This window comes from Heteronotia binoei, chromosome 3 (genome assembly GCF_032191835.1).
Source record: "Heteronotia binoei isolate CCM8104 ecotype False Entrance Well chromosome 3, APGP_CSIRO_Hbin_v1, whole genome shotgun sequence".
Taxonomy (NCBI): domain Eukaryota; kingdom Metazoa; phylum Chordata; class Lepidosauria; order Squamata; family Gekkonidae; genus Heteronotia; species Heteronotia binoei.
This window is the reverse complement of record NC_083225.1, coordinates 92,579,500-92,606,451: the sequence shown is the minus strand read 5'-3', so window position 1 is coordinate 92,606,451 and position 26,952 is coordinate 92,579,500. Positions and strand designations below refer to the sequence as shown.

Here is a 26,952-nt window from a genome sequence, read left to right as displayed (position 1 = left end):
AGTAACATGTCAGAATTCTGTTGGCATATACTACATTAAGGTCCATGGAAGGTGTGGCAGAATTTGGGGTTACATGAGCCTGGGCCTTTCTGTTCTATGCTCTGTAGGTTCTGCTGTTACTGACACTGGTTTCTTGGTTCTGAACTCCCATAAGCCTTTTTTTTTTTCTGGCAGCCTAGGTGTAAAATCTAAGGCACTTTCGCTGAAGTTGTATCTGACATTCCCCATCCCCCAAGTGCCAGGCTCCAAAGCCTAAACATTCACTGCTATGGAGATGCTGTAACTCTCTGAATCATGCTGACATTGCACTTAATAAAATAGATCTAGTCAAAAGTTCACCCTATCACCATACAGTGGGCTAGCCTAGTACATTCTGGATTGGCTCCTCCATTGGTTCCTATAGACTGGAAAGAGTATAAAAAGTGGTTCTGGGCTGTTTGGTCAACATTCCACCAGTGTGTAAGAGTCTTGGTCCTGCAGTCCAGGAACATTCCTTGTGCCTTCTAAGAATGTGCACTGTATCAGGAATTGAGACTTTTGTATGCTATTGAATATTGAGTATTACTTGTGTGTTGTTTAAAAGAGTTAATAAACAGTTGGAGTTTTAAGCTATTCTCTCTCTGGTCCTTTTCCTCTGGAGGCCTGAGTAGCCTGTCTCCATCTAGCCATTGAAAAGAACCTTACAGGGTTTGGGATATTCCCCAACAGAAGGGACTAGAGAAAACAGAGATATGGTTCCTTCTGGGATTGCCACGGCAGAAAAATTGCATTTGAAAATATGTTGGCATTGAGTCTGTTTGTTTTTAACACAGACTCCACAAAACTCAGTTGTAAATTCACACGTGTCAATGTCCATTGACTGAACCACAGACACTTGGATTTGTGTAGAACAAAGCTGGAATCCGGTAGCACCTTTAAGAACAAAGTTTTATTGAGAATGTAAGCTTTTGCTAAAAGCACACTTCATCAGACAATAGTATGGGATGGAATTAGCAGTCCTACATATAGAGAGTGAGCAGTAAATTAGTATGCCAAATAGTGAAAATGTTTTTAGCAGATTAAAAGAATGACAAGTTGGGGTTCGGGAATCATCAGTTTGGGTTAACTGGGCAGGGAAAAAAAGCAAAGGCAATAAACATCAGAATTGGAGATTGTGATATCAATGTCATTAGGTCTCTGAATTGTAAAGAGTAATAAATTAGAATCTGCTGTCATGTTCCACTGGTCTCTAAAGCATGGGTTAAAATAAGAACATTTTTTTGTAGAATGAAGTTGGAGTCTACTCTGTTCAAATGCTGATTCTGTGGCATAGCAGTTGTGCAAAAACATCGATCCAATATGCAGAGACTCTTGCACTTTCATGGAACATTCCAAAGTAGACCATAAAATCACAGATATGGACACTGAGCGCATCACCCTCCGCCCCAGCCCCCCCCCCCCAAAAAAAGTGCCATCAAAAAAGTGCCTATCAGTTTTACACAGATTGCTGGTTGAGAAGGGGCCCCCATAACACTTCAAGCTTCAGGGCCCCAAAAATGCAGGTCCGCCACTAGATCTTCTACCATTGAGCCACGCTTGAAAAACAAAGGTTCTTTTTTAAATTGCACATCCACGTTTATCGGCTACGACCTTCTCATTTCCTGAACACTGAACAGTTAGCCCTAATGACATACCCAGGACATGAGCCAATCTTGGGCGTCACCACTCTCCTAATCTCTTCATTATCTCAGTTTTCCGTTTGAGCGTCTCTATCCCAACCAAAACAAGACCCTCCCTCGCTTCCTTAGCCTTTCAGAGTCTCTCTCTGGTGTTTCCACCGTGCTCATTGGATGCAGCAGTGGAGCTTCAAACGAGGGGGGCGGGGTATTTTTGCTTTTGCTCGGAAGTTATAGAGGGGACAAGTTTTGGTGTGGCACCAAGATGGCGTCCTCTTTTCTCGTCGCTTGTGGCCGTGGTGCGGCTTTCAAGGTAACTGATACGGTGGACTCTCTTACTGTATCTGGACTACTCGCTTCTAGTGTAACAGGCGTGCCTTTCCAGTGGTTTACATAAATGCCAGCGATTTACAGTCGCCAAGTTCAGAGGTTGAAGCTTTCTCCAGGCCGGAGGGAAAGAAATAACTTTTCCGAGTGAGAGTGTCCCACTGTCTTGCTTCTGGCCCGTTTTGTGATTTGTGCGGCCAGGTTCTTTACCTGACTTGACTGGTCCTCTGTCCTCATCAGGTGGTATTAGGCTCTGCCAGGGTCTCACGAGGCTGCTGGACACTGCCCCTTGGCTCTCTGCATTTCAGGGCAGGAGCTTCAGATGACCGTAATCGTATAAAGGAAATTGGGTTATAGTTTAACATCTGTGAAATTTTAGGTAGTTGTCATTGCTTTCGTCGTTGTATGATGCTGTTTTAAGTACACCGTACTCTAATTTTGTATTGCAGTTTGATTGTATTGTTGGCTATTACTGCATTATTATAAATTGTGTAATCTGCTTAGAGTCTCATCAAGAAAGCAAATAAAGGGTTGGAATGTGCCCTTAGGCTGTGGGATATCTGATGTAACAGTTTATGCCTCAGTACTGTTATGTGGTTTGTACTGAGAGACTGAAGGTGGCTTCTGTTGTTGTTGACACCATAGTTTTCACTTCGGTTTTTTTTTTCAATTTTTATTGAATTTAGAACGCAGAATATTTTAGTTCAAGCATTACAAACAAATGGAGTGTGAGATAAACTTATGTTTCAATAAACCAGCATTCAGACTGAGTTTACAAAAGAAGTTGCACAATAATAGTAACTTCAATATTTTACAAATTAAAAATGTAGGTTTTCTAAAGAAATTTATGAAAACCTAATGATCCTTTAGTCTAATACCAGTGATTAAAATAGGGAATAGAGTAGACACATTTATGTAAACATCCATATGTTATAGTCAGATTAATTTAGTATAACATTGTTGGACTTAAAATAAACAATAACTGGGTCCAAGTAGTTATGTATATGGTTAGTTGTAGTTAATAAAGAATTTCCTAAAAAGAAAACATGTTGAGTCATTTGAGACATAATGAATGTTTCCCAAATGCTATCATACCATGCTTCAAGTGTGAGTTTAGGTGAGTCTTTCCAGCAAGAGGCAATGGTATGTCTGGCTGTGGCTACCAACTGAGAAATAAAAACTCTCTTGCATTTTTGCACCAAGATATGTGATCAGCGATTGAAAAGCAAAAATTCAGAACTAAGATACCCATCCCTAGAACTGGGGCCATTTCCAAAGGAATGATCTACCCTGGTTTCAGTACTGTTTTTTTAAAAAAAAGCTTCCACACAGTATCATGGTGTGTTTGTGCATGTCTTGAGTTTCCCTGGTTTTTCTCTGCACTTTCTCAAACCTGCATTGCTCTGAAATTTTGGGAAAGTTTGCGGAAAAGCCGGGGTGGCTGCTGTTTGGCTGGGAAAGTTAAGATTTTCCCACCAATGTTGCAGCCATTTTACACTGAAACTGTCCTTGTGGCAGTCCTTTCCCTCCTCCAGCTTCTCCCCCCCCCCAAAAAAATTAGCAATTGAATATTGTCATAATATTATGCCAACATGTAGGTATTGTGAATTCTCAGCTTTTTAAAAAGTCTCCAAGCTCTTACATGGTGGAGATATAATGGGAAAGGCATATCTCTTAAATGGGAGAATAGACATTTGCATTTTAAAATATGAATGGTAGGAATTCAGATAAAATCTTACTTGTATCATATAATTACAATGATATTCAATTGCTTATATAATTAAAAAAATGGAAAAAAATCCTTGCTGTGGGACAGGGCAAGGAACCACAGGGAAACCTACCATATGGAAGTCCTGCTGCCAGTGTGGTGTATCAGCAGCTGAATCAGCAAAATAGAAACCACAAAAGTATGTCCTGGCATAGAAGCTAATTAGAGTGGGCATAAGGCAGTTATGAGTCTCTGGCCAGTGTCGTGTTCATTGTCTAATTCAGGATTCATGGTACACATAGGCATCATGGTTGCCTGTCAAGCTTTTCAAAACGTGGATGGAGTCATTATAAGTGAGGGCTTGTTATTGGCTGCCCTCATTCAGATAAAAACATGTACAGGATGACCAGTACATTCAATTCCTCTTTCAGGCTTTCCTGCTTTCCAGGAGGTGTGAGGAGGGAGGTATTCTGTTTGGCTTTGCCTCAAACAACAGCTGTTCTGGAATGGTATCCACCAACTGTCTCAAATTCCAAAGCTGCCTGAAGGCTCAGAAAGGAAGGGGATGCTTGAAGGTTGTAGGCTTGCCAATCCCCAGGTCTCAGCAGAGGTTCTTCCACTTTCCCAGGCTCCTTCCCACCCCCAGTCAGCTGGCCGGTGGGGGGGGGAGCCCTGCCCCCCAAGCCACCATGTGACTTTCCACCTCCGGAGGCTTCCTCTTGGGATGGTGTGTCTGTGTTACTTTGAAGAAGTTGGCTGCAACTCGTGAGTAGAGATGCCAATCCCTCGCTTCAGTCACCAGAAACGGGGGGGGGGGGGGGGAGAGGGGGAAGGGAAGGAAATGTCTGCTGGGCACTTCATTATTCCCTATGTGGCGATCAATTCTCATAGGGTATAATGGGGAATTGATCTGGAGGTATCGGGGGCTCTGGGGGGTGTTTTTTGAGGTAGGGGCACCAAATTTTCAGTATAGCATCTAATGCCTCTCCCCAAAATACCCCCCAAGTTTCAAAACGATTGGACCAGGGGGTCCAATTCTATGAGCCCCAAAAGAAGGTGCCCCATCTTTCATTATTTCCTATGGAAGGAATGCATTTTAAAAGGTGTGCTGTCCCTTTAAATATGATGGACAGAACTCCCTTGGAGTTCAAGTATGCTTGTCACACCCTTGATCCTGGCTCCGTCCCCAAAGTCTCCTGGCTCCACCCCCAAAGTCCCCAGATATTTCTTGAATTGGACTTGGCAACCCTAGAAGGTTGTGTGGCTTTTTGCAAAACAAACCAATACAAAAAAACAAACAAAGAATAAGCTGGGTTACATGAAGGGCAATCTAATCTATTTTTATATTCTTAAATATGTATACTCTGAGTAATCTAATATTAATTGTTTTATTTATAGATTGATTTAAAACATTTATTAGCCCCCTTTCTACCTTACAGGAACTCAGGACAGTTTATAATGCAAATAGCAACAAAACACTATAAAATACACCAGTTCAAAATCAACAATTTAAAATTGCCAGTAGTCTTCTATAAACATAATGCACTTTGGTTGATTAGGGGAATTTTATTTGTTTGTTTTTTAAATGCAAGAATGAAAGTAGCTTGTTTTTGTTCTAAAGCTATGAAGTTTACCCTGAACAAGAGAAAGTTTGTCTTGACTTTTAAGTAGCTGATTTGATCTAAGAGTTAGCTGACTTGTCTTGATTCAAAAGTAGCCTAATTCTCCACAGGACTCAGCCTTGATACCTGCATTGATTTTCAGGATGATATGGGGTGTGTGAAGTAATAAAGAAATTCTGAGCATTATAGAACCTCCTTCACTTTCAAACATGTGATCTTTTTTCCTGTTAGTACTTACATAGCTTTAGAACCACATGCATAACCAGCCATTAAGTTATAATCTAATGTTACAGATGTATTATAAAGCAGGGGTGGCCAAACTGTGGCTTGAGAGCCACATATGACTCTTTCCCACATATTGTGTGGCTCCCGGAGGTCAAGGAGGAACTTAATGCAACTTTTGTTTTTTTTAAAAGTCGTCTTCTAGCATGGTTGTGTTGTAAAGTGCATACATATGTATTTGATGTTTCCGTGCAAAGAAAGTATTAAGAGTTTTAATAAAGATGTATGTGTAATATCTGTTCATGTTGTAGGTCTCAAACATCTGACATTTATTCTGTGTGGCTGTTACATTATAACCCCTGTTATAAAGCATTCTCCTTTTCCCTACATTTGTCCCTAGAGTTGCATGATCACTGAAACATGCAGCGTTCTTAAATTCTGGATTTAAGTGGCCTCTAGTTTGCACATCAGTCACAAGTAATAGTGAACTAGGAGACTGAGTGTGGTCCCACTGCCTTTTACGATTAGAAACCAAAGTATGAACACTGGCTATATTATTGGGGTTGCCTAGCAACCATCCACCATGGACCTTGAGAGGGCATTCCTCTCTTAGACTTAGTTACTGTTTCTAGTATGTCCTGCTTCATGCATCATAGCTGCTATTAGGTGAAAGGATGTGTTTTCTTATTTGTGTGCATATGGTCTCATTACTATTAACATATCTTTTTGCTTTTGATTACCAGCCAGTTCTGTGTGGTGGGTGGGTGGGAGTCATATTTTAGTTGCTGGAATTACATTTTAGCATCACTTTGGTTATAAGCATTGAACAAGGAAGTTAATAAGTATGGAACACACAAGGAGCTGTGGAGGGCATTTAACTTCCACCGTCTCCTTCCCCCCACACTTTATCCTCTTTTTCTTTTCTGGGCAGCCCTCATAATCTGTTACAATGAATCTCTGCTTCCTTCTCTCCTTTCTCTCACCAACAAATTGTTGTTTTATCTGCTCCCTCAGTCTTCAACTTCATTATTTATTTGCTTCATTTATACCCTATCTTTCTTCCCAGTGGGGACCCAAATCAGCTTACATTGCTCTCCTTCATTTTAACCCCAAAACAACCCTGTGAGGTAGGTTTGGTTGAAAGAGACTGCACCAAAGTCATCCAGCAAGCTTGTGGAAGAATAGTGGTTTGAATCTTGGTTTCCCAGATCCTAATCTGACATTCTAACTACTACACTGCACTGGCTCTCAGCTTTTCTTCCTTCTAGCAAACTCTCCCTTGGAAAAGTCTGGCCAAGTTACAAGAGCCATGCAGTAGCAAGTCATTCAGGTTATTTATGCGGTGGCTGTTTTCAAGCTTGGCCAAGTCTCATAATTGTGTAGAGGCTGCTGCTGGATGCAGGTGAATTGTATGGCTTAAAGTCATCTCATAGCGTTCACCAAACCTGAGTGAACTGTGCAAGTTGCTGGTGGTTTATGTTGGCCCTCGCCCTGATTAGTGCTCCCTCCAGGACAAGAGGGAAGGGAGCATGGGTGGACTAGAAGGCTGAGTGTGGTCCTCCTTACTTTTACTATCAGAAACCAAAGTTTGAACACTGGCTATATTGTGGTTGCCTAGCAACAATCCACCATGGACACTGGGAGGGCATTCCTCTCTTAAACTTACAGTTGCTACTTCTATTATTTGGAGTTATTCTTTTAGATTTCAGATTTTTATGCTAGCCTATAACTTTGTGTAGGAAGTTTTGTAGAAAGATTGGTCTTCTTTGTTGATGGCTCTGGTTTCCAGATTTAAGAACTCACAGATGGGACCATGTTGAGAATTAGGTATAGTAATGAAAACATTTTTCTTTGATGTTCTGACCTACTCACCAATTTAAAACTAAGATCTCTTAAATGTGTGTGCAATTCAGTTTGAGTAAAGCACAGATAACAGGTCTGTTCAACACAAAGTTTGTCCAGTTAACATTTCAAATTCTTCTGTTCAATTTACTGTGAAAGGAATTTTTGAATGGTATGTTTTTTTAACTTTTGCTCATTCCTCTGATTTTTAACTATAAGAGACTACACTATGTTTTTTATAAAGTACAAGTGGGGGTCTGCAGAACTTGTGGGGAAATCCATCTTGCCCCCCCCTTTGCGAGTCCAGTCCAACCACTCATCTTGAAGCCTGGTGGCAGCAGTGTCTGGGAGTGGCTCCTTCCCTCTTCCTCCTTCTCAAACAACCTTCTCCATCTTTGTCTTCCTCCTCTTATCTGTCAGCTTACTCTCATCTCTTTTGCTTCTTCATTCCTTCCGTCAGTCTACTCTCTTTCTCTGACAGCCTACCCCTTATTTCCCCTTTCTCCCATTCCCCTAATCTGTGTCAATCTACCCCTCATTTCTTTTGCCCTCCCCTTTTCTCCATCAGTCTACCCAACCCGATGCTGCTCTCCCTACTTACTGCCCACCCTTGGCACTTCATTCACTCCTACATTTGCAGGTCTCCCCACCTACCCACCACCACCCTTGGCATTCCACTCACCCACCACTCTTGCTGCTTTCCCTATCTACTCCCCACCCTTAGAACTCCACTCACCCCCACTTCCACAACTTTGTCCGTCTACCCCCGACCTCTGGCATTCACTCACCCTCTATGCTTGTTGCTCTTCCTGTCTAACCCCCACCCTTGGTACTTCTCTTATCCAGCTTTTGCAGCTTTCCCTATCTGCCTCCATACTTGACATTTACTCACCCCCACCCTTGCTCTCGTCCCACTTGCCCCCTACTCTTGACACTCAATTACCCCTACTCAGGGGTCGTTTTGTAGAAAAATAGGTGGTGAAGCTCATTTAGGGATTGTTACGCAGATAAAATACTATTCAATGGACAAGAAGGTAGAACTCTCAGAAAGGTTCAGGAGCTGTGCTCCTGTGAGCTTCCACTAAATCTGAGGTCTGCCCCTACTCCCCTGGTATTCCCTCACCCCCATCCTTGCTCTTTCCACTAGCCCCACTACTCACCCCCCACTCTTGTTCTCTTCCCCATCTGCCCCTCATCCTTGACCAACCACTACAAGCGAAGACAGAAGTCCTTTGTCTAGGTCGGGGCGCTTGGGGAGGGGAAATACCTCTCCCAGTCTTCGACAAGGCGCCGGGTCAGGAGTCTGGGAGTCTTACTGGAGCCTTTACTATCAATGGAGGCCCAGATTGCAGCCACTGCCAAGTCAGCCTTTTTCCATCTAAGACGGGCAAAGCAGTTGGCTCCCTTTCTAGAGTGCCAAGATCTGGCAACGGTGATTCATGCAATGGTCACCTCGAGACTGGATTACTGTAATGCCCTCTACATGGGGCTGCCTTTGTACCGAACCCGGAAGCTGCAGCTGGTGCAGAATGCGGCGGCTAGATTGCTGTTGGGGCTTCCCAAGTGGGAGCACATACAGCCTGGGCTGCGTGAGCTGCACTGGCTGCCAGTTGTATACCGGGTTCGTTACAAAGTGCTGGTTATTACCTTTAAAGCCCTATATGGTTGAGGACCTGTCTACCTTAGGGACCGTCTCTCCCCATATGAACCCCAGAGAGCACTGAGGTCAGCCAGGAAAAACTTGTTGACTATTCCCGGACCGAGAGAGGTGAAGTTGCAAAGCACCCGTAACCGGGCCTTCTCCTCTATAGCTCCGAGCCTATGGAATCAACTTCCAGAGGAAATGCGGGCCCTGAGGGACCTTGAACAGTTCCACAGGGCCTGCAAGACCATCCTCTTCCGATTGGCTTTCGCTGAAGAAGAACGAAACTGTTAAGAAAAACTGCCATCATAAAAGCAAATATAGCACTAGCACTTTTATTAACTAATTTTTAAAACTTAATCTGAATTTTAACTAAACTGTTTAAATGTAATTTTATTTATTTCTGTATAATTAATGTTTGAATTGCTGTTAGCCGCCCTGAGCCTGCTCCGGCGGGGAGGGCGGGATACAAATAAAATTTTGTTGTTGTACCCTCCAATCTTTCCATTCACCCCTGCCCTTGCTACTCTTCCCACCTTCCACCAGACCTGGAGTAGGCTGCTGGTTTGGTGTGGGGAGTAGCAGTCTCAGAAGAGGGAATCACATCCCCCCCCCCCAACATTTGCTGTGGCTCTTGGGCTGCCCCACTGATGGGCCCAGCACAGCTGCTGGACTACCACACACCCCATCCAGCCCAGCACAGCTCCTAACCTGCTAGGTCCTATCAGGTACCTTTTTTAAAAATTGGGGGTGAAATTTACACCCCCCTCTTTTTTAAGTCATATTTTTCTATACATCTGGGGAGTCCCCTGAATGTGCAGGAAAATCTCTTTATCCTCCTTGTGACTTTGTTCTGTGGATTTAGTGATCCACAAGCGAGTTCTGCAGGCAGCTATTACAGTATAAGATTAAAAAGTGGGAGGAAAGCCCTTATAAGCCTTTCTTGATTTCTTGTAGATTTTAAAACTGCAAGAATGGAGTCTTCGAAGTCTACCTTCCATTGTTTCTGTGTGCACCAATCCAGGGGACTCTGGAAAAACCTCAAGAAAAAGTAAGAGACTCTTTTTGTTGCTTGTTCCTGCAGGTTTTAAATACATAGTTCTCATAAGTTTGTTGAATCATTACTCATATATGAGTTTTTGCTAGTATGTTTTAATAAACTTTTTAAATTATTTATAAAGAACTCTATATCATAAGTTATTTGTGTAAAGTAACAAAATTTGTTTTAAAATCATTCTTCTGGGACAACTTATAAAATCAGGTCTTTTTTGTAGAAAAAGCCCAGCAGGGGCTCATTAGCATATTAGGCCACCCCTGACATCACCAGAAGTATGGTCATCCTGCTATGCCCACCTCATAGAGTTTCTGATGATTGATACTGGAAGTTCTAGAGAGTAAAGACATTACAGTCCCTCCCCCCCCCCCAAAAAAAAATTAACAGAAAGACAAACAAAGAAATAAAACTCTGGGAAAGACACCCCATGTCCATACTCGAAGATTTGGGGGAAACATCAGTTGACAAACTAGCATGCATGCACGTTTCTGATTTTTGTTCCAAATGAAAGTGGTTAAAGTTCCATGCACTGCATTAGCCTTCCTGTTCTCCAGGGAGTAAAAAGGTAAAGGTAGTCCCCTGTGCAAGCACCAGTTGTTTCTGACTCTGGGGTGATGTTGCTTTCACAACGTTTTTATGGCAGACTTTTTACGGGGTGGTTTGCCATTGCCTTCTCCAGTCATTTACACTTTATCCCAGCAAGCTGGGTACTCATTTTACTGACCTTGGAAGGATGAAAGGCTGAGTCAACCATGAGCCAGCTACCTGAACCCAGCTTCTGCCAGGATCAAACTCAGGTCATGAGCAGAGCTTGGATTGCAGTACTGCAGCTTTACCATTCTGTGCCACGGGGCTCTTTCTCCAGGGAGAGAAGACACAAAACAGGAAAACAGGTTCTGTAAACAAGTAATGCATAGTCATGTTTTGAACTGCTTTAATGCTGCTTTCAGAGTCCACTCAACTCTTTGTCAGCTCCAGGAAGCTGCCAGTACCAAATGTAGCAGATTAAAGCAAAATAATATTTATCTCACAGGAGACAGCCATGCTGAAGATAGAGAAGGAGTTGACTACAACTCACATAAGGCTCCTTGAGCCGGGCTTCAGGAAGCTGCTGCTGCTGCAGCACGGCTCGCCCTCTTCCCCCCCCCCCCCCCCAAGCCCAGCTAAAAGCCCTGTATAGAACAAAAATATTCAAGGAGTAACACAAATTATATTTTATCTGATCAATAACAGACAAAACACCAGTACAGCCTCAGTGTAGGAATGCCATCCATGGAATCTGAATGCTGTAGACATCAGAGTGCACATTAGGGGTGTGCCCCCCCCCCAAAAGTATTTTTTGAGTTTGATATATTGAAACTGAAAAATATTGGTATTTCATGTTATTCCTGAATCCCAATATTAGTGTGATATTCAGATTTGGGAAACTCAATTTTTTGTTTTATTTGCTCCATTATACTGTATGGGGACCACTGGTGCCACTTCTCAACCCCATTCAAGTTTTAAAAAATATTGCAACAAAGGGTCCAGTTCCATGAAAGCCCCCCCAAAAGTGCCCCCATCCTCCATTGGTTTCAATGGAGGAGAAGAAGGCATTTATGGACACTGCATTTTTTTAAACCTCTGCTGCTTATTCCTCTGACTTTTAACTATTGGAGTCTACACTATGCTTTTTATAAAGTCCAAGGGGGTACCTGCAAAACTTGCAGTAAGGTATTTCTTGGTTGTTGTTTTTTCCAGATAAACCGAGTGCACACCCCTAGTGACATATCATATAAGATTTTAGAATTTCAAGATAAGTTTAGCAAACAGATCCAAGGGAAGTACAAGGAAGGGAATGCATATGAATTTTCTTAGTATTCAGTAATTTTATCCTCAGATGTGTAAGGGAGGTTTTTTCAGTATGTATTTTTTCAGTACATATGGGAGGCTTTTTTCAGTGTGTATCATCAGATCTTGGAAGCTAAGCAAGGTTTGCCCTGGTTACTATTTTGCTGGAAGACCTCCAAGGAAGTCCAGGGTTGCTGTGCAGAGACAGGCAATGGCAAACCACCCCTGAACTTCTCTTGCCCTGAAACTCCATGGGGTCGCCATAAGTCAGCTATGACTTGACAGCACTTTCCATGACCATCTCACAATATTAAAACATGCCATATGTTAGAAGATCCTATTGTTCCTCATCAGTTTTTGTTTTTTCTCCAAAGTTAAAGATGTCATGTACAAAGGATAACATGTCATTTCTGGTGGCAGTCACCACCTGAGTCAGGAGACTCATGGAGAGAAGGAAGGGAATGAAATTGCTCTCTCCCTTTTCTTGTAGTCAGAAAGCACTGCTGGGGACAAGGGAGCTGGCAGAGGATCCATGGGCACTGCTAGCTCCAACCCCTTGAATGCAGAAGCATATGTAAGAGGCAGGAGTGTAGCTGTTCAATGAGCCAGCTGTCGAGCTTTCCAGAGCCCTGCCTCAGTGGTTGGGCTGCAGATGCTCAAAATAGCTGAGGATCCCTGATATAGAGATAGCAAGGGAGAAGAGCACAAAGAGTCAAGGAGGGGGAAGGGAGTATGTATGCAAAAGCAGAAAAAGTTAAGTCATGTTTGACTGGGACAGGGGAGACACAGCTTCAGATATTCTTGCCCAGAAGCTCATTGCAAGATTTTGAGCCACTTCTTTTCAGCCTTGCCTCTTTCACAATCTCGTTTGGAAGATAATGTTAAGGAAGGAAAAAAAATATATGCCACCTCAAGATCCTTGGAAGAAGTGTAGAATAAAAATGGCACTAAAGAAGGCCAACCCAAATAACACAGTATAGAGAAACAAAGTCCTCTTTAAAGTAATCTGTTGTTTGTCACATTAAAGCATTTTAACAGTTTTTATGTTTTTGGTTGGAGGATCTGTCTTTTTAAAATATTTGTTTTCATCAAGGGAGCAACCTGATATTTTAACTTCTGTGATCATACTGATATTTTGTCTTTTAATAATCATGGGGGTCAGTATGGCATTCTACACAGGATGCTGGGAAGCTTTGGATCTGATTCTGAGTTTTGAGATCCTCTCCCCCCTTTCATTTTTCTTTTAACATTCAGCTTGTGTTATTTTGGTTCATCTTAAACGATATCACATGACTTTGGATTTTGTTCTTGAATAATTTTTTAAAGTTTCATGCAGACACTGAAACCTGAATTCACTTTTCTATGGATTCCTAAGCTTTTCTTCTGAATTCTATGCTGCAAAGCACCGTGTGCATTTATGGTGCAATAATAATAGTTTCTTTGCCTTCTTTAATCAAACATAACACAAAGTAAGCACATAAAAATATTGAATGCTTGTTTTTTAGAAAGCTAATTTCTTTGGCTGGGACAGTGCCTGAACCAGTTGCATGATCCTTACAGTGCATTCCTACACAGAGTTATTCCTGTCTAATGGGTTAGACTAAAGTAACCCTGTTTAGGACTGCACTGTCAGAAAGGGTACAGGGTGGTTGATTTAAATCAGTTTGATTTAAATCATAGTTTTCTACATAAAGACTCATTTTTGCTGGTATAACCTTAATATTCACAATTAGATGAAGATTTCATTTTTAGAATAACAACTGTTCATATTAGTTTTACAATTATATAAAAATACTGATTTTTAATACTGTTAGAAACACATAGATAGGTAATTATGAAATTATTGTGAGGTGAATTATCTTCAGTTTAATAGATTAATCATTCATATTTGGACAACTTTTCTGCTGTAATTTATTGGAAGGAGAAAAATAATCATTACCTTAATAATAATAATTTAAATTATTTTATTCAACTAAAACAATAACATTATAGCATATGTTTGCTTAAACATCCATGTTTGTTAACTGATGTGGTTAAACAATATATATATATATTTAAAAACTTACTGTTAGTCCAGCTCACACATGAAAAATTTAAATACTGTCCTCTTTAGCTGACTCGTCATCATCTTCTTCTTTGTTCATAATCTTGAAAAAGAAAAATAAGCTTTCCTGCTTTGTCGGGTCCCAAACAATTTCTCAATTTAGAATGAATGAGTCCAAAGGAAGAGAATATTCTTTCTACGCCTGCAGAAGAAGCTACTGCTGTTAAAAATGAAATAATTATTTGAATAGTCTTTAAATCCAAGTGCTTAAGTGACTTCCACCAGTTCACTGGCATGACTTTCTTTAAAACATCTTCAGCAAACATATATTTCTTGAATGGTTCCCTCTTAGCTCTGAAGTTTATTAAAGTTGGCATTGCAGATGAATGATTGCTGGATACCCATGTCATAGCTAACTCCTCTTCCTCAGCACTTACGTTTTGACCCTGGTACCGGATATTGACAATATTTACCAGAAAATGAGCTGGAGACAGTGCTTGTCCCCTTTGTTTTTTTAATGCTTGTAATTTAATTCTATCAATGTGTAGTTCTGTTTTTAAGTGCTCACTCAGTTCCTTCCATATTTCACCCATTCATTTCAGAGCTGCTGCAGCAAAATGATTGTTACGGAAGTATTTAGCAATATCAACATTATTAGTCTTTATTTCTGGAACACTGAAGTCTTTGGCTAGGAGGTGCAGCAAGTGAGCACTGCAACCATATGTTATTAGCTTTGTATTCCCTTCCTGCTCTTCTAAATTTCTTCTCATCTTGGATACATTTGCAGCATTGTCTGTGACCAAACTGCATACTAGACATTTGAATTTTTGTTCACATTATTATAGCTTTTGCTGCCACTTCTTGTAAGAATTCTGCCGTGTGTGCATTTCCTGACGTAACAGTTGTTTGTGCAAGGAAAACTTTCCCTTCTGTTGTTATACAAGCACATACTGGATCATTGTGGACATTACTCCATCCATCAAGACTTAGGTTAACAATCTTACCATCCAGAGCTGTTGCACAATGCTCCATTTCTCTATCATACACTTTATCCAGCAGTTTCCCTGCAACATCTGCTCTGCTGGGTGGACTGTATCCTGGTCTCAGTGACTGAACCATATTAATGAAGTGTGGGTTATTAGTCAGATGGAAAGAAGAGTTTGTTGCATAAACAAACTAGGCAATTTTTGCGTCAATTAACTCTTTCTAATCTGCTGTTTTTTATCAAAAACTTATCTATGGTGGTTCCAGGAGGGAAGAGTTTTTTCTTTCTTTTAGGTGATATACTGCGGGTGTCTGATGTATATAGTGCAACTGAAACACTATCCTGGATAGATAACTCTGAAACTGTAGAACAGGAGGATGGTGATCTTGAAGGTGGATAGTTTCCAGAATCCGTTGGTGATGAATTCCCCTAAACAACAAAAAAAAAATCAGTGCTGTTATTTTATTATTTATACAATTTCTGCTTATTATATTCATTGCCATGCAGCACTGCCCAAAAAGGAATATTTGCTTTTCTTCATAACTGTATCAAAATGACAGTAACATGCAGTAATAAGAAATATAATTTTGCTCAAGCATGACAATTCAAGGCACTCTTTAAGAAATATGTTTAAATAAAAATGTTTACCAACCTGAAGATCCTGCCTGTTCAAACATGTTTCTGTTGTCATCTTCCTCATAGCACTTCTCATGATGTTACCTCATTCGGGCCACCAGGCCTTTCATTTCTTTGTTGCAGTGTTTGCATTTTGCATGCATGCCTGCCTTACCAATAGGTAGAGGAACTTCATTAAAATATTCCCAAACTGGGTCTCTTTTATGGCCTGCTGCCATTATAGGTTTTTTCCTCCAGGGAAAGAATGTGATAAACCTCGGATTATACACACAAAAGATCCAAAAATCTTGTGGAGTATTCTGTTCAAAAAGTTTCACTTTCATTTTTACTTCTTGCCCCCCCACACACACACTTAAATTTCTTCTTGTGCAGATCTATTCTACTCCAAGCAATCTTTTTCTTTCCATTGAGCTTTTTGAAATTTAGCTCTTAAGGGGTTGATTCTGTGTGCATAGGTTTGTAGAACAATGAGATTAAGGTCTTTTTCTCAACTCTTTTTCTCAACTCTGTTCATTTTATAACATTTTGCTATGTAGAAGAGACATGTGATCTCTGCAGACACAAATTACAGTTTTGAGAACTGCAAAACCAAGCATCTGTGTTCTGTGATAATATCTTGTAGACAGAGAAACTGCCCAGTAATTTTACAGAAACCTCTGAAAGAGCATGACATTGTGAATGGATTAAAAGAATTTATTACCAAAACATTTAAACATTGCATGAATATACAGCCTTATGCTTCAGAATTAAAAACTAATCCTTATTTCATGATGGAATAACCTTTGGATGATAATATATTTTCCTCAAAAAGCATTTTATTTTAAATAATCTGATTTAAATTTTAAAAATCCAGATTTTTTTTAATTTATATTTTTAAAAATCATTGATTTTTATCCACCCTGTTTAGAAATAAACTAGCCAAATAGGGATTGTTCTCAGGTAAGCCTGCGTAGAATTGCATACTGCAGCTTTTTATTAACAAAGATTATTAACCTGATGTGTAGAAGAGATTACATACAAAAACAGAGAGAAGCCTCACTGGGTGGTATGAACTGGTGGCTGGAGCGCTGGATATGAAATAAACAATTCACACAAAACAGTGCTACCAAACAACCAGGGCTTTTCCTTTTGAGCAGGAATTGCCAGGAATTCAGTTCTGGCTGAATTTGTGTCAGGGGGTGTGACCTAATATACAAATGAGTTACTGCTGGGCTTTTTCTACAAAAGCCCTGTGTAAAACAATGGTGATGTCACAGGATGTGGCCTAATATGCAAATGAGTTCCTGCTGGGCCTTTTCTTCAAGAAAAAGTCCTGCAAACAACTCTTGCTATGGAGCCCCAGGTAGGCTCTAGGGATGTTTGGGCTGGTGAAAAATGAATCTGGCTCATCAATCTTGGGGCTAATTCCTAGCAAGTTTCCTACCTGGTAGTTTGTGTGAATACAGACTCTATTTGACAGAATATAAGTTTTGAAAGAGAGTGGCTCTACTTTATGTGCTGTAAAATGAAGTGAGCTGCTTCCATACATGTCACCACCTACAACAGTGGCCTATGCACATCATCCCTTTTTTTCTGGTAGCATCATATGGCAAGATCCTGCACCTGCTATATTTTTTCTCTTTAACGTGGTTCCCTACAATCTGTGGTCTTGACCCATTTAATATTTTGTTAATATCCTAATAGATGCAAAATAGGTTGCATACCATTTATGCAACTAATCCCCTCTCTTGCCTACTTTTCCAGAATAAATTTTTATATTCTATAGTATGAGTTGGTTCCAAAATTTCCATTCTGTTACCAGTGAAGAGTCCACTGGTTTTAGAACAGGAGCTTTAGATCCAGCCCTATGTAATGTTTTAACAGGTGGGTTTTTTGTTTCAAATCTTGTCTGAGTAGCCTTCAAACATCAAGGCTGGGAGGAACCCGAAGAGCATCAGGTCCTGTCCCTGCCCTGCTTTCCAACCATCTACGAAACATTTCTCATATTCTGTATTATATAATATTGTAGAGTGCAAATGAAGAAGATACTTACTCTTTTAGCAACGATGAAAGAACAATTTGTTGCTGATGTTATTGGAAGATGATAATTGAGTTCATAGATGTAGCTTCTGCCACTGAAAACAGGTTCTGCTTGGTTGCTCTCTAGTGCTGTTGTGCACTATTAGATGGGTCACATGTTTTCTATTCATACTATTTTGCTTTTTATTCTTAAGCCACATATATATACCTGTCTGGTCACCTGCTGTGTTGAATTGTTCTTGCAACAGAACCAATTTATTAGCAGCTGAGAGAGAGAGAAGGTTAAGTGGAGAGCACTGGAGCATTCAGTGCTGCTGCGCATAAGATTGCTGCCATTAACTTTTAAGATAAAAGGTTTTGTTCAGTCCCTAACTAACATCAACAATAATTTGACTGATTAATAATTTAGAATTGAACAAGTCTGTAGCCATGCCTTTAAACATCATCTTTCATTAATACTGCTGCCCAATGCTAATGCTTCTCAATGAAGAGTGTTGAAGAGTTTCATCCTCTTCAGCACTCTTCAGCTTCTCAGCATGTGCACCCGCTTTGGCTGCATTTCATGCTGACTTGCCTCCTTAATATCCTCGAGATACACTTTTGTTTGTTTCCTGCCCTGTTTGCTTGGTACAGAAATATGTGAATTTTCCCAGATCTAAAACACAAATGTTCTAATTATCTGCACATGTTCACAGCTTCTGCATATGATCACAGTTTCTGTCATGTAAGTGACCTCAAGATATGGGTTGTCATGACTAGCAGTAAGAGTTTACACAATGTGGAACAAATTGAGGATATGTAAATAATATTGCGGAAGTAATTTCTGAGGCTCTGGCTATTATTTTTGAGAATTCTTGGAGAACAGGAGAGGTGCCAGAAGATTCGAGTCGGGCAAATGTTGTCCCCATCTTCAAGAAGGGGAAAAAGGAAGATCTGGGTAACTACCGACCCGTCAGCTTGACATCTATACCTGGAAAAGTTTTAGAACAAATTATCAGTCAGTCAGTCCTGGAACATTTAGAAAGGATGGCTGTGATTACTAAGAGCCAGCATGGGTTTCTCCTGAACAAGTCATGTCAGACTAACCTGATCTCTTTTTTTGAGAAAGTGACTATGTTGCTGGATCGGGGGAATGCTGTAGACATCATTTATCTTGATTTCAGTAAGGCTTCTGATAAGGTTCCACATACTATCCTTGTTGACAAGTTGATAAAATGTGATTTGGATCCTGCTACCATTAGGTGGATCTGTAACTGGTTGACAGATCACACCCAAAGAGTGCTTGTGAATGGTTCCTCATCCTCTTGGAGAGGAGTGACAAATGGAGTGCCTCAAGGATCTGTCCTGGGACATGTTTTGTTCAACATCTTTATAAATGATTTGGATGAAGGAATAGAGGGAATGCTTATTAAATTTGCAGATGATACGACATTGGGAGGGGTTGCAAACACAGAAGAAGACCGAAACAGGATACAGGATGACCTTGACAGGCTGGAAAACTGGGCTAAAATCAAACAAATGAATTTTAACAGGGATAAATGTAAAGTTCTGCATTTCGGTAGGAAAAATCTAATGCATTGTTATAGGATGAGGGAGACTGGTCTTAGCAGTAGTATGTGCGAAAAGGATCTAGGGGTCTTAGTGAATCATACGCTGAACATGAGCCAATGAGTGTGATGCGGTGGCTAAAAAGGCAAATGCAATTTTGGGCTGTATCAATAGAAGTATAGTGTCCAGATCACGTGATGTGATGGTATCGCTTTACTCTGCTCTGGTAAGACCTCACCTGGAGTATTGTGTTCCATTTTGGGCACCAAATTTTAAGAAGGATATAGACAAGCTGGAACAGGTCCAGAGGAGGTCCAGGTCCAGAGACGAAGATGGTGAGGGGTCTGGAGATCAAGTCCTATGAGGAAAGGTTGAGGGAGCTGGGCATGTTTAGCCTGGAAAGGAGGCAGCTGAGAGGTGATATGATCACCATTTTCAAGTATTTGAAGGGCTGTCATATAGAGGAGGGTGTAGAATTGTTTTCAGTGGCCCCGGAAGGTAGGACCAGAACCAATGGGTTGAAATTCAATCAAAAGAGTTTCCAAGCTCAGCATTAGGAAGAAGTTCCTGACTGTTAGAGCATTTCCTCAGTGGAACAGGCTTCCTCAGGAGGTGGAGGTTTTTAAACAGAGGCTAGATGGCCATCTGACAGTAATGAAGATCCTGTGAATTTAGTGGGAGGTGTTTGTGAGTTTCATGCATTGTGTAGGGGGTTGGACTAGATGACCCTAGAGGTACCTTCCAACTCTATGATTCTATGAATTATTGAAACAACCCAAGAATGATTCTAGTACTTTTTAAATAAAAAGTGCAGAGCAGATCTGTGTTCAGGGAGCATGTGGGGCATGGTTTTAACTGGAAGGGCAGTCAGCAGAGCACAAACAACATCAGCAAAAGTCAGAGGGCTGACTTTAGTCAGAATAGTGGCCTGGTCTACAGTGTTAATTTTCTGATTTTTCTGGTTTTCCGTAGCAAAGGAAAGTTTTCAGAAGCAATTGTTGATTTAGCAAAGCTAAACTGAAGGGCTTACATTATTAACTATGGCCTAGGAAGCCAGAGCATGTTTAGGTGGAAGAATCTCAGTGAAGCCACATAATTTCAGTTTAGTGTCAGTCTCTAGTGATGTGTCTGATTTAGGCAACTGCTTAATTTTTTTTTCCTGATGTGTGTTGCTGAGAGTATTGATGACATTTCTGACTCTCTTAACAGAAAATGAAGTAATGGTTCTAAGGCTTGTTTAAAGATTGTATTTTTGAGTCTTGCATCCGTAGACCCTCTTTCCCACTTAACTATCCCGTTGCAGAGACTTTCCTTTTAGCAGATTTTCTTTGTTAGCTGCCCTGAGTTCATTTGCGGAAAGGGTGGAATATAAGTATGACGTGATGATGTTAAAAAATGCAGTGCAACAGGAACATCCATTTCAGATCCAGCAATGATGGCACATTATATGGCAAAATTACATTGTAGCTTGCTATGCTATTACAACCCTTTTCAAGTACCTGGCTACCCAGCTTTATAACAGTAAACCAATATTTAATCCAAGACTTGCCCCACCAGCAGACTTTGCAATATAGGTAACGATTGAATGGTACACACTTGACTGTGGCGCTATGGCCTAGTCCTATGCTGCCTCCAGTTTTTGCGTAAGTCAGAGCTCTCCTCTTCTATTGTTTACTTCTAATGCCCATTCGCATTCTGGAGCTTAATAGAGTGACTTTGTACTACTTCAGGAAAGATTTGTGTTTAATTAGCTTATAACATTTACTTTTACAGTATGCATTTGGTGATGTTAAATTAGTGGAAGATGTTTGAGTCCTGTGACACCTTTAAGACCAACAAAATTTTATTCAAGGTATTAAGCTTTCATGTGCAAGTGCACTTCTTCAGGTGCACGAAAAGCTTATTCTTTGAATAAAACTTGGTCTTAAAGGTACCACTGGACTCAAACGTTGTTCTGCTTCAGACAAATACGGCTACCCCACCAGAATCTACCTTAGTGGATGAAAAGGTTATGGTTTGCTATTGGAATCTCCATGCATCAAGTGTTAGGAGACTTGTGTTGCCAACCTCCAGGTTGGGGGCTGAAATTCTCCTGGATTAATAACTGATCTCCAGACCACAGAGAACAGTTCATCTGGAGAAAATGGCAGCCTCAGAAGGCAGATTCTGTGGCATTAAATCTCTGCTAAGCTCCCTCCCTAGGCTCTACCCATAAATCGTGAGGAATTTCCTCAATTGTAGTTGGCAACTATATAGGACACTTGACAGTGGAAGCCTATTATCTTCATGAACATATATGAATATATGAAGATACCTTATACTGAATCAGACCCTTGGTCCATCAAAGTCAGTGTTGTCTACTCAGACTGGCAGCGGCTCTCCAGGGTCTCAAGCTGAGGTTTTTCATGCCTACTTACCTGGACCCTTTTTAGTTGGAGATGCCGGGGATTGAACCTAAGACCTTCTGCTTACCAAGCAGATGCTCTGCCATTGAGCCACCATCCATCCCAGTGCTTGTGGGCATCCAGAGGCATATAGTTAGCTGCTGTTGAAAACAACGTTGGGCTAAATTGACCTGGGTTAGATCCAGCAAGGCAGTCTTTGCATTTGTCTTACAAATAAAATAGTAGTGTAGTTTAGTCAATTTGTTGAAAATTTTACCATTTCATTACGGCCAACATTGTAAGATCAAAAATGGATTGCAGAGAACATAAGTGAGAGATTAGCTTCCATGTGGAAGTTTCTGACATGCTCAAGTTTGCAGGCCATCTGAAACAACAAAGACGATATACCACCTGAATTCTTGTTAGGTCCCTTGGAAAGCAAAGGATATGCTTGCCTTTTCCTACTTGTCCAAAATACAGCAACTAGGATTTATGAAGCTTGTGAAACCTGAGCGTCTAAAGTGGTGTTTATACCAGATCATTTAAAAATAAAAAACCTAGAGTTTCATATTAACAGAGCTATATTTGAAAATGTAAACTAAGGTATGATGCCATTCTTGACCATTTTGTAGGTGTAATGGCATTGCAGGAGTGCTTCAGGCTGCTAAACACCAAAATAGCAGTATAATATCCTTTAAAAGCTATTTCCCAATTATTTCCCATGATTTACAGATAAAAGTGAGAATGTTATTAGCAGTATACCTGAAGAAACTGTAAAGTTAACAGATGAAGGCCTGAAGAAATTCTGGGCAAATAAAACACTGGTAACATTTCCTCAGAGAGCATCAATTCCTTCTCTTGAGAGAGAGCCTGGGTTCTCTTCAACAGGAGGCTCAAATGAGAAGCCAGATGAAAAGTCATCCTCTTCATCAAGCTCTGAATCAGATTCTAGCTCTGATGAGGAAGATAATGTCATCAAAGACACTCTGAAAACCAAGGTAGAATTTCCAAGTCGAAAACCCATCTCATCTGAGGAGAGAATGGTGAAGGAAAATACAAGTGACCAGCAGTTTCCTCAAAGTCAAAAAGAAGACAGTGCACCTGAGAAGTGCCTTGACAGTCCCATAATCACCGAGTCACCATTCAAGGAAAAGGGAGTGGTACTTCCAAGACAAGATCCCATCTCTTCTGAGAATAGAACTGTGAAGGTAACTACAAGTAAGCAACAGTTTCCTACACCAGAAAGTCATGCCCCTCAATGCAGTCCCAGAATCACTGAGTCTTTAACCAAAGAAAAGGGAGTGCATCAGACAACAGATGATAAATTGTTACAAGCAGAATCGGTGAAACATGCCGCAAAACAATCATCTAAAGAAACATGTTTAAAGGGCACAGACTTTGGAATAAAACCTGTAGAGAGTCAAAGACATACAGCTAACCAACTGGAGACATCTGTTCATGAAGCAGCTCCTAGTAAATTGTCTAAAACTCTGCAACAAAGCATGATGACCCAAAGTCTGACTTTGCTGAGACAGGAAGAAAGTGCAGCAAGGGGAGTACAAGATGCTGAATCACAAGAAAGAGGTACTACAGAAGTGCAAGAGGAGCTTTTGGATGTACGTGTGGTGGAAACTTCCATAAAGGAAGAAATCACCCTGGAAACGGGAATTCAAGGTGAAAAACAAAAGCATTGCACTATTTTTTATCTTGCTTGATCTCCTCTGGTCTGTAAATGCTGAGGGCCTTATATAAGCATGTGCCTTTTGCTTAAGGATATCGTTATGATTGAAAATATTTTGGGAACCCTTCCACTTCGTCCTAAAGCTTAGTGTTCTGAGATGAGCACAGCAGACTTCTTTGCTTCGAGTGCCTTAAATTTGGGGCCTATGACTTTTTTATTAATCTTGTTCATTTCCAGTTCCTGAGCCTTTTATATTGAGTGTTGGAGATAGGAGAAACTGAAGTGGGCTGCCTTATTGAAATCACAATTTTGTCCCAGTTTTTCTGGATGCATAATGAAGCTATTGAGTTAACTTCTTCTGCTGTCTTTTGCTGCCCATTGCTTGCCCTCAGGCTTAACAGCTATTTTTCTTCGGGAATTCCAATGTACTCTATCTTTCCTCTTGCTATGCTCTAATAGCAGTAGAAACTGGCTCCCTTGTGCTTACTGATCACAAGGAAAATCCTTTACATCATGAGAAGTGATATGGAAACATAGCCTCCAGGCTAGCCAAAACCATTGCTTCACAGCCTAGCTTTTAGCAGAAAGATGTTTTCATAGCACACACTTTGCCTTCATGTTCTTCCCTAGTCACCGATCCCTGTTATCTAAACTCCTTGTGCTCACTTGGTCATATAGAAGTTCTAGAATACTGGGTCTCATTTGTTCATAGCATACCAAGTCAAATGTTTTCCCTTTTCTCTTTCTCTGTAGACTGGGTAATTTCCTTCATCCAATCCCCCTTCTGTAGTAATGTCCTTGCTGTCTATCCTATAGAGCGCAGTCTTGGTCTCAACAAATCAGTTTGGTTCATATTGGCAGACCTTCCTTTTTTTTCAATTTGTCTATTTAAGATCGAAAAAATGATGACATTAGTTGCAAGACTGAGCTTCTTTAGAAAGCAGAGGGCTGATATATCTTTAATTCATTGAATTGAAATTCAAGCTCTTAGTAATCTTATAATCAAAACACAAGTTTATTATTCCCAAATGTTGGACTCCTGGGCTTCCAGCAGAGGGCTCTAATGACTGGGAAATGTGCAGTGCTCAGTATTGGTAAAACCAGATAGGCAAACACCTGGATTGCATTAGATCACACACTTACCAGTTCAGAATCCGTGTAACTGGCATAGTTATTATTCAACTGTGTTTAAAGTGTAATCCAGTGAAGCCTAATAGAGCTGCTTGAAGCTTGTGCCAATGTAACTAAAAGGCAAATTTGCTTGCAGGTATGAGAATTATTGTACAATACATATATGGCTTGATCCTGCTAACACTGTGTGTTAATTGCTATCAGGCTGTTTCTGACTAATGGCGTGCCCTTATGAACTAATGGCCTATAAAATATCCTATCATTAACAGCTTCGCTCAGGTCTTACAAACTGAGGGCTGGCTAACATTAAGCATTCTCAGTTCTCACTTATTTCAGTGGGAACTTGTTCAGTTGAAACAAATATGACTCATAAGTATCAGTCTTTTGCTTACTTAACCTTAAATTACATTAAACTTCTTTGCTATCTACACCACTCTTTCCACCTTTCTCTTTTCGGCAGTTGGACTACCAGCCAAAACTTGAGAGAAGCAGAACTTTTTAAATGATTTAAAAGCATAAAAATACTATCATTAGTAATGGCTTATTTACAAGGGATAAATAGGAAAGTGCCATTTTTTGAGACACTGAGCCATATAGATTGATTGGAACGTTAGTGGGTTCTCACTTTGCAACTGTTAGATGATTTAAAGAAATTTCACATACTAAGTAAACACAGCCTAAATGTTTCACAGCAATCCTAGAGTTCTGATTACATGACAGGGCAGCATTTGTGATTCTGGTTCAATACCAAAGGTTTGAAGGCTGTAGAGCTGCTGTATGACATAACATGTAGAATTGTAGCCATGGACCTAGAGAACTGAAGGCAGAACATTCCAAAGCATCTTGCCTTATTCCAGGAACAACTACTGTGATTTTTAAAAAGGCAAAATGTTGTGTGGATGGATGTATGTCTCATGGACACATTCTGTCTTTGAATCGTAGCATTAGAGTTCCTGATGAAAAACATCCAAGGATATTCAGGAAGTCAATAGAAGCTAATGTTCTTTGTCATTTGTAACATGGTGTATACATATTTATTATATATAATTTAAGATATTTTGTATTCATGTTCTCTTCTTTAATACTGAAGTTTTTTTCTTAAGCAAAACATCAGTAGTTAGTAACTGTCTGCAGTTACAGAAGGAGTACTACTCTACCAGAAATAATCTGTATCCTTTTTTTGCCCCTGGATTCACAAGCATTTAATCTTTTATTTTCTTTTGTAGAAGTTAAGGCAGCAGTTGAAACTGCCCAAGAAGCAACTGACATTTCTACCTACAAGAACTTGCAACATCATGAGTATACACCATTCACCTTTGTGAATTATGATGTTGAGCTTTCAAAATTCAGGCTGCCTCAGCCATCATCTGGAAGAGTATCCCCTAGGCACTGAATCACACCAAAATCAGATGTGGAAATACATAAATGAATAAACTGACTCTGAAAAGGAAGTAATATTTGTATAATAAAGTGTTGTAAATGAGGTTGCTGGTTATCAGTTATTTCACAACTGAATTCTGAGATTATAGGCTATCCTTAATTGCCCATCTGTTTAGTTTTAACAGGCTGGAAGCTCACCCCTCAGAATCCCCTCTTTCAGGATTCTTTCAGCTTATGGAGAAAAGCTATTTTCTCCTTTTTCCTTTAACTAACTGCTTTCAGGTTGTCCCTTCTGGAATATTTTCAGTACTTATCAGGCTGTTCTTTTAGGCTCCCCCCCCCCAGTTATTGGTTAGTTGTGGGTTGTTGTTGTTTTGCATACCTCAAGAGTCCCCCCCCCCCAATATAATTAGAGAAACCCCCATCTCTTTGTTGTGGTGAGCACTGTGTACTGCTTTCATTATCCATATGGAGGGTAAACTTACTATAGTTATATTTGGGCGCTTTTTTGGTATAAATTACATGGTAGTCTACCCTGAAAGCTTTTGTTTTAAGTACACAATTATTGGGTATTATTAACAGCATGCTTGTATTGCTTGGCTTTAGATAGCTAATTAGCATGAATTTTGTAAAATGGGATGGTGGACTTTTATGAAGTACCTTTGGTCAAGTAATACTATATTTTCAGGATTTTTTTAAAAATAAAAATGTATGGGTGTCTTGATAAAATGCCTATTTGCAGTGCAATCCTGTCAAAATACAATGGGTTTAGACGGGACTGTAGAATTGCACAGTTAGCAAACTGTTGCTACATGATTAATTTTAAAGGATTTTAATCATGAACTAATGTTCATTTTTATTGTGTGATAGTATTGGAGCACAGATTAGTGCACCAGTTAACTTCTGTAAAAATTGTGGTGGCCCTATGTACTGAAGCAATATTTTTGGCTATAGAGGTTGGTGATTCTACAGGACTGCTCCATGCACATGGTCACTACAACTGTGTAAGTTCCAAGGTTCAGTCCTTAAAGAATTATCTGACCTTAAATTAAGATCCAAACTATTCAAGAAGATTCAGAATGTAAGAAAGCAGAGCAATATACAGTGCAGTCCTAAAGATACACCATTCTGAACATTGAAGTCAGTGGACTTAGAAGAGTGTAACTTAGGTTAGGATGGCACTGAAAAGAGTATTCATCTTAAAGTCGTATTGCAAAAGAGTGATGGAAATTGAAATTCTAA

At 40.2% G+C, this 26,952-nt stretch overlaps 1 protein-coding gene across 1 annotated transcript; it reads left to right on the top strand.

Annotated features, from left to right (window-relative positions):
* The first annotated feature begins 1,851 nt into the window (after positions 1-1,851).
* On the top strand, positions 1,852-25,814 carry NDUFV3 (NADH:ubiquinone oxidoreductase subunit V3). The gene is made up of 5 exons (XM_060235259.1): positions 1,852-1,968; positions 9,976-10,069; positions 22,251-23,205; positions 23,953-23,957; positions 25,557-25,814. The coding sequence occupies exons 1-5, from the start codon at positions 1,921-1,923 to the stop codon at positions 25,721-25,723; spliced, it is 1,269 nt and encodes a 422-aa protein (XP_060091242.1). The 5' UTR covers positions 1,852-1,920; the 3' UTR covers positions 25,724-25,814.
* Positions 25,815-26,952: the final 1,138 nt, after the last annotated feature.

Excerpts from the sequence above, each read along its gene's own strand:
- NDUFV3 (XM_060235259.1), top strand. The coding sequence starts at position 1,921 with ATGGCGTCCTCTTTTCTCGTCGCTTGTGGCCGTGGTGCGGCTTTCAAG. Across the intron at positions 1,969-9,975 it reads GCCGTGGTGCGGCTTTCAAG|ATTTTAAAACTGCAAGAATG; the intron begins GTAACTGATACG and ends GATTTCTTGTAG. Across the intron at positions 10,070-22,250 it reads TGGAAAAACCTCAAGAAAAA|ATAAAAGTGAGAATGTTATT; the intron begins GTAAGAGACTCT and ends CATGATTTACAG.